The 7,997-nt window shown below is 48.5% G+C and overlaps 1 protein-coding gene across 1 annotated transcript; it reads right to left on the reverse strand.

Annotated features, from left to right (window-relative positions):
* Positions 1-2,041: 2,041 nt before the first annotated feature.
* NHLH2 (nescient helix-loop-helix 2) lies at positions 2,042-7,624 on the reverse strand. Its single transcript, XM_054057047.1, has 3 exons — positions 6,821-7,624; positions 6,542-6,619; positions 2,042-3,440 (listed from the first exon to the last, which is right to left on the reverse strand). The coding sequence occupies exon 3, from the start codon at positions 3,415-3,417 to the stop codon at positions 2,995-2,997; it is 423 nt and encodes a 140-aa protein (XP_053913022.1). The 5' UTR covers positions 3,418-3,440; positions 6,542-6,619; positions 6,821-7,624; the 3' UTR covers positions 2,042-2,994.
* Between the last annotated feature and the right edge of the window lie 373 nt (positions 7,625-7,997).

The raw sequence follows: 7,997 nt of genomic DNA on the forward strand, positions 1-7,997 counted from the left end.
TGCTGGGCTGCAAACTTCCCTGCAGAGTCATAGTTTGAGCATTTTTCAGCCAAAAAAAAAACGACTTGACCATTTTTGTGTTTGCAAAAGCCCTAGGCCTGGGACTGTGTCCAGAGGGAACTCTGGGACCACATCTCTTTATCCGATGCTCTGTGTGTTTGAATCAACCACCAGTGATTGGAGATACCATCCTTTACAGTAAGGTAGCGCAGAGTACTGTCTTTGCTAAAATGTGCCTTCCGCATCTGAAAAGGAAATAATATGTTAATCTTTTTATTAACTAGATCTTTCTGAATTTTGGAAATAATATGTTAATCTTTTTATTAAGTAGGTCTTTCTGAATTTTGGTAGTATGAAGACTTGCTGGATGACAGGATTTACAATACCACTCAGGCACTTACTATCAAACTTAACCCAGTGTCCAGGTGTTGACAAAAGCTAAGAAACAAGCCTGTCCCAAAGAAAAACAGCTCCAAAGTTGTTGGAATTATTCCAGCCCTGAAAAATGCAGAATTTGAAAACCACACCAAAGAGGTACGTGCTCCCTTGGGACATGGGAAGAGTGCATTGGTAGAAAGTGGATTTAACAGCCTCTCTGACAGGTTTTCTGCATGCAGCTTTTCAGCTGGTCAAGCCCACACTTAATTAAACTGCTGTGCAAAGTGTCAGCTATAAAAATGGGGGGGAGGGCACTATCTCTCCAGTAAATAACAATGGATGACACAGATGCCGAGTCAATGGCAATATTCAAATTATAGGTAAAATTAACCCCTTGTGGTAAACAAGAAAAGGATATAATAAATGGGATGGCACAGAGGTCTCACGTTACTCAGGCATTAACCTGTCTGTTATTGAGTCTGTATCTGTGTTTCAAATGACAGGCTTTGCCACTGAACCCTTCTATAAAGGAGCATGGTTGAGGTTTTCAAAAACAAGGAAATGGCCCAAGATTTTTACTTGGTTTTGGTAGAATTGGACCTGGTCAGCAAAAGGATCAAAAGTGAATTCAAACAAGAGAAAGAAAATCCAATACATATCCAATACAAGGCGGGATGAACCACGTACACTTTGGTTGCAAAGTTGGACATATCGAAGAGCGATGTGGCGAAACTGGTGCTGGCAAGCATGGAGTTTCATTTTGCAGCCTGAAATTTGAAACATGCGACTAGATGCCAGTTGTGTCCATGATTGGGAGAAGGTGAAAGTGGTGGTCCTGTGCCCCCTTATGCATTTGGGCAGCGCAGCCAGCTGAGAGGAGCTGGAGCAGGAGAGCTGTGTTGAAGGGACTGCAGGCGGAGTCTCCCTAGGTAACGTTGAAGCTTTCCCATGCACGACTTGAGAAAGCTTTGTAATCCTTATTTGTAAGGATGTCACATCTCCATCTTATAGAAAGACCAACATGGAAAAAATAATTAGGAAAAAACAGCTTTTATTTGATACTTTTATTTATATGTAAAACAGCTCACCATTCATGAGAAATATGAAAAACGCATCAGATAGAAACCAGATTTATCTATTTTCACTACAAAATATTGCATTATATAAAGCAACAGAGACACACAAAAAAACCCTGAAAAAGACTAAAATCTTTGGATAGCAGATGTGGGTTTTTTTCTTTTTCTCTTTCAACCCTAAAATGCGCTTCTTGTTTTTAAGAGATTCACAGCAAAGAACATGAAATATTTTCAGGCTATAGAATTTTTTTGGTTGTCACAAAGGAAAGCAGTCCTGGATTTACTTTTATTTCTCTTTTTTTTTTTTTTTTTTAGGAAAAATGTCCTTTCCTAAAAATATGTCACACACATACACGCCCACGCTCACTCCCCCACACATGCATGTATACACACACGCACGTATACACCCACAAAGAAACTACTTCCCTTATAACAATTTGCAAACAATAAACAATTTGCAAAGTACTTTTCAGACGCAACTATAGATCAGAATAACAACAAGTTTTTAAAAAAACTCTTCTAGTTAAGTGCTAGTGGTTGTCGATCCCACACGAAAAGAAAAAAAAAATAAAAAAGAAAGAAAAAAATGCCTTGATATATATAAAATATACGTATAAAGAGGGAGGAAGGAGATGTTTGTCGTACACAAGTGCAATATATCGGAGGGGGAAAATAAATTAAAATAAAAAGGGAAAGGAACACTGTATCAATCTCAACAAACACTCATCAAGTTAAACATAATATTCCACAGGAGAAAGTGTAAACACCCGACTATAGAAACCAATTGGCACGAAGTATCCAAAGTAAAATTGCCACCACTCTGAAAAATAAATAAGTCTTGAAAAAAATAAATTGTCCACTCCTTCTACCATAAATAAAAAATAGTTATTTTTAACTGCACCCATGGGTCACACGTTTAAGGTCACAAGTAGATGTGGTTTTTTGGATATATATATAAAGGGGCACTTGACAGCCTGAAGAAACAATCCGGTTTTACACTTCCCTTCGAAAAAACGGGGTCCCGTGCAGGGGAAGTCCCGGGGGGAGAGGAGATGCTGTGGGGACACTCCCGCGTCCCCGCCGCCCCGGGGAAGGCGTTGCCCGCCGCTGCCCTCGCCGCTGGACCGGGGACGGCGGGGTTGCGGGGATGTCCCGGTGGCGGCGGGGATGGAGAAATGTCCCGATGAGGATAGAGGGATGTGGCGGTGGCGGGGATGGAGGGATGTCCCGGTGGGGATGGAGGGATGCCCTAGCGAGAATGGAGAGATGTGCCGGTGTCGGGAATACAGGGATGTCCCTGCGGGGATGGAGGGATATGTTGGGGATGCGGGGATGGAGGGATGTCCCGGTGTCGGGGATGCCCCGGCGGGGATGGAGGGATGTGCGGTGGCAGCAGGGATGCAAGGATGTGCCGGTGGCGGCAGGGATGCGGGGATGGAGGGATGTGCCGGTGACAGGGATGCGGGGACGTCCCGGTGGCAGGTGGGGGGGGGGGGGGCTCCCGTGGGGAATGGGGTTTGTCCGCCGGGGCGCCAAGGCGCTACACATCCAGGACGTGGTTGAGATAGGAGATGTAGCAGATGGCGAGGCGCAGGATCTCGATCTTGGAGAGTTTCTTGTCGGGGGGCAGGGTGGGCAGCAGCTTGCGCAGCTCGGCGAAGGCGAGGTTGAACGCCTCCACGCGGATGCGCTCCCGCGTGGCGTGCGCCGAGCGGTACTTGGCCGTGGCGCGGCGCCGCCGCCGCTTCTCCTCCCGGCTGAGCGGCGCAGGGTGCAGCCCCGGGCGGCCCCCGGCACGGCTCTCCCCGCCGCCCCGGCCCGCCCCGCCGCCGCCCTCCGCCGGCTCGGGGTCCGAGGCGCAGCAGCTGAGCGCCTGGGCATCCGCGCCGCCCAGCGACTCCGGGTCCGAGGGGGCCGAGGACGGGTGGTCGGAGTCGGCGGCTTGGTCCGGGCTAAGCATCATCTTGGAGGGGGCGGAGGAGGAGCCTTCGCGGGACAGAGAAGCGGAAAGAGCGGGTCAGAGCCCCGAGAGGGAAAGAGGCGAGGCAGGGACGGGGCAGGGAATGGGAATGGGACAGAGAGCGGGACAGGAATAGGGACAGGGACGGGGATAGGGATAGGGACAGGGACGGGGATAGGGATAGGGATAGGGATAGGGATAGGGATAGGGATAGGGATAGGGATAGGGATAGGGACATGGGCAGGGACATAGGCAGGGACATGGGTAGGGACAGGGAGAGGGATAGGCACAGTGTTAGGAATAGGGACAGGGATGGGCACAAGGACAAGGACAGAGAGAGGGACAGGGATAGGCACAAGGACATGGGTAGGGACAGGGAGAGGGATAGGCACAGTGTTAGGGACAGGGATAGGCACAGGGACAAGGACAGAGACAGGGACAAGGATAGGCACAGGGGCAGGGACAGGGATAGGGATAAGGGTATGGTTAGGGTTAGGAATAGGGACAGGGATAGGGGCAGGGTTAGGAAGAGGGATGTGAACAGGGACAGGGACACGAACAGGGACAGGGATAAAGATAGAGACAGTGACATGGACAGGGATAGGCATGGCGACATGGACAGAGACATGGATGTAGATGGGATAGGGATAGGGACATATTGATACAAGAAGTAGTTACTATTACAAAAAGTGGAATATTACCGATTTAAGCTAAAGTAAAGTTTCATCTAAGTAACTGCATTCTTTGAAAGTTAGACACAATGTTCCTCTGATAGAACATTTTCTTTAAAACGGTATTTTCTCAGCCATTGTTAATTCTTTGGACATGATAACATCTTGTGTTCAGTGTGATCTGTGCTGAACAGATGTCTCTTCTTCTGTAATTACCTCTGTTTGCAGTGTTTTCCTATCTCAAATGCAAGGTCAAGCAGAGAGCTGGAGCCAGCTCCAAATTAGCAAAAGTTTTGACTGTTGCAAAGTTTTGTAGTAACATGAAAATTAGACCTCGGATAGTAATAGAATATGCATAAGATTTCTGGGAAAATTTATCCATATGCATGTGAGTGGGAAATCTGTTCTGTCCCAGCTCCTGTCTGGCTGCACACAGTTGGTGGAGATCGCTCCGTCATGTTGCCCAGCCCTGATAAAGGACGCCCGCTTTCTAAAACTCCTAAAAGAGTCCTGGAGAGTTTATTTGCAGGCATTTTAGGTATCAATACCGGCCACCGCGCCCTGTCCCTGTCGCCCGGCCAGGGGCGGGGGGCGCTGCTCCTGCCGGTAGAACGAAGGGAAGAGAGAAATGCCGGGGATATATAGCGCCCCGTCATCTACCGCCTCGTTTCTAGCGTTTGACGGCAGCTTCGGCAGGATGTACTTCCTCCCATTATTCCTCCGGTGTAGGAACAAGGCCCGGAAAGCAATAAAAGAATATATTTTTTTTTGATCCAAACAAACTAAAGCCTTCAATATTACGTTTATTCCCCGCCCCCCGATTTTTAATATCGTATTTCCTGCCTCGCCAACCTCTGCTTAACCATTTCTCTTTCCATAACGCTGTACAGGAACCGAGCTACAGACACGATGCTTCTAAACACACGGCTCAAGGCTCCCCAAACATAACAAGGCCAATGGGAAAATTTATTTCCCCAATCAAAACTGCGGGATCTGATGTCTCTGCTGGGCTGTCTTTTTGCTCTTTTCTTTTTTTTTCTTTTTCTTATTTTTTTCCTTCCTCGCTGCTAATTGTGCGGAGAGTGATTTGCCAGGGATTAAATAGGGATGCTTGGAAAGTCTCCTGTTTTTAAGCGTCGGATTCAAAAAGAAACAACCCCCCAAGCAGCGGCTAAACTTCTCCATTCCTTTAAATTTTCCCTCCTCTGCCCTCCCTGAGAGAAAAGAAGGGGAGAGCAGAGGGAAGCTAAATAAATAAATAAATGCAGACGTGCCTTTCAAAAGAAAATTGAATCGTATCTTCTTGCGGCCTCACAGAGCACCATCTGTCATGTAGACAGCAATACAAATCCGAGCGCACCCGTGGACATGCCGGCATGTAATAAAACAATACATCAGGCAACTCGTGAATAACCTTGGACACAAATGTGTGTGTGCATGTACGGCTGGGGTGTCGAGAGAGGTGGAGAGCGAGCCGGAGGGAGGAGGGTGCATCACACCCTCCCTTTTCCCCCGAATTCAGATTGCCAAGTGTCTCCACGTGAAGTTTACAGACAAAGTGTTCTCGGGGCTCAGATCCGGTTGGGAAAAATAAATTATCATCGAATGGTTTGGGTTGGAAGGGACCTTAAAGATCATTCAATTCCACTCCTCCTGCCGTGGGCAGGGACACCTCCCACGGGATCAGGTTGCTCAAAGCCTCATCCAACCTGGCCTTGAACACCTCCAGGGATGGGGCAGCCACTACTTAAAATATCCATTACGATTAAAAGCAATAGTAATAATTATTATAATAGTAGTAGTAATAAATGAAATGACGGGCAGGAGGAACACTTCCTAGGCAGAGCCAGGCCAAGCTTCCCCGCATGGGCAGAGGTGCGGGCACCGGGCGGGAGGGCTCTGCCGGGGATGAGGATGCTCGGGGTTGAGGATGCTCGGGGATGAGGATGCTCGAGGATGAGGAGAGCGAAGAGGAGAGCGCTTGCTTCCCTGAGAAAGAGCCACCGTTTGCCGGGGCCATAGGAAGCACTTCTTCTGTTTTGAATAAGGAGCGTTTAGCAGGCCCACAAGGCAGGAGCAGGGAATAAATCCGTCCGGCTCCCAGATATCAGAGATGTCTTGGGAAAAATAAATAAACAGGAAAGGTTTAAAAATCACCTTTCAACTGAGACCCAAGTGAGGGGGTTTATGCGAAGGCGCACTGACAGAGGGAGGATTCGCAGGGTGGTTGTAGGAAAATCGGCAATTACAGATGTACTTCTGGAGAAAGTTGCTTAAAGGTTTCTCTGTGGTGTGTGTTGCATTTTCCCGTTTGGTTTGGGTTTATCCAGACGGTGGAGTTTGTCAAGCTCAGCCGGAAAGAAGCTTTTTTTCTTTGTTTTTTTTTTTTTTTTTTCTCCTCACGGTAAACCCATGCCCTTGTTACCTGGAAAAGGAATATTGTTAAGGCTGCTTACCTCGGCGGAGTCGTTTGGTCAGCCTCTCTCTCCAGGTCCTCTCGCCCCCTCGGCGATTCCTTTACAGTTCAAATAAGCCTCCGGGAGCGAAGCATGGAAAAATTTAAAAAAAAAAAAAAATCAAAACCAAATCAAATTAATTACGAGAGGAAAAGTGTCCTGCTCGGTTGGGGAGAAGGCAGCTCTCATCCCTCGCCGCGGCCTCCAGCGCTCCGGAGCTGGGAGATGTTATCGTCGTGTTTGTTCACGGAGGATAAAATAACAACTTAAGTTACTTACGATGCATCAGGGGCGGAAAAGCGTTTCCCCCATCAAAGTCCCGTTAATTGGGGGCAGCGGGCTGCGACGCCCGCCGGTCGGTTTTAAGAGGGGGAGAAATTGCTCTGGAAAGTGCTCCTCTTCCTCCTCTTCCCCCGATTGCGATAAATAACAAAAGAGATGCGGCGATAGCACCAGCCGGGATTATTCCGTCTCCCCCGCCCCTTCGGCTTCTCCTTCCCCGCGGAGCCGCCGCTCCCGGCCCGGGGATGCGCGGAGCCCGGGGCGCGGAGCCGGCTTTGTTCCTCGGCCCGGGGTAACAATGCGTCTCTCCCTCCTTTCTTCTCTCTTATTTCTTATTTTTGGGAGGTGCAACGTGCGGTTTTGTTCATTCACCGATGCGGCGGAGAGGGGCAGGAGTAGGAGACGCCGTCGGGAAATAAATGTTTTGGTTTAGTTCTTCTTCTGGTCCTTCAAGAGCTGGAGAAAGGGGAGGAAAAAAGGATAAACGGAACCCCCATCCGTCCCTGAGCTTCCTAACTCCTCCCGCATCTCTCGAGTGAGGATAAAGAAAGAAGTGCGAGCGCTGAAAAGAAAAAAATAAAAAGAAAATAAACGAAAATCTCGGCGGCTGCTAGAAATAACGTCGGTGCAAGGAAAGGTAAGCTCACACGCACAAAAAGAAAGTGTAGTTCCTCCTCCCACCCCTCCCGGAGTGGCAAAGAAACCAAGGAGGGGGGCGGAAGGTGGCAGAGGCAAGACAGACAGACAGACAGGCAGAGCAGAGATGCGTGCGGATCCGCTCCTGGTACCAAAGGGTTCAGCTTAGAGGTGGTCGGAAGAAATAAAGGCTCGGAGAAAAGGGGACGGCATTTTTTCCCTCTTAAATTGATATTTAATGGGAAAGCCTATTGGACAGAAACCTGGACACGAGTCACTTAATTGGACTTGACATCTGTCACAGTGTGGGAGTTTTCACAGCCCAAATATTTTCAGCAGATCAGATTCTCGCTGAATCTGTGCCACAAATTATAACAGTCGAGAGCAGCCCATGATATAAACCCTAGCCTCTGGATATACAATCCCTAGCCATGCTCGCTCCCATTACTGCCATGTCGCCCGCCCCAAAAAATATTGGATACCCACTGATCTAGAAAAAGACCGTTGGCATTTTGCATGCAAGCTAATAAATAAGCTT

This window comes from Cuculus canorus, chromosome 1 (genome assembly GCF_017976375.1).
Source record: "Cuculus canorus isolate bCucCan1 chromosome 1, bCucCan1.pri, whole genome shotgun sequence".
Lineage (NCBI taxonomy): Eukaryota > Metazoa > Chordata > Aves > Cuculiformes > Cuculidae > Cuculus > Cuculus canorus.

What these genes read in the sequence shown, in the direction of transcription:
- NHLH2 (XM_054057047.1), bottom strand. Translation starts at nt 3,417, where the DNA reads ATGATGCTTAGCCCGGACCAAGCCGCCGACTCCGACCACCCGTCCTCG.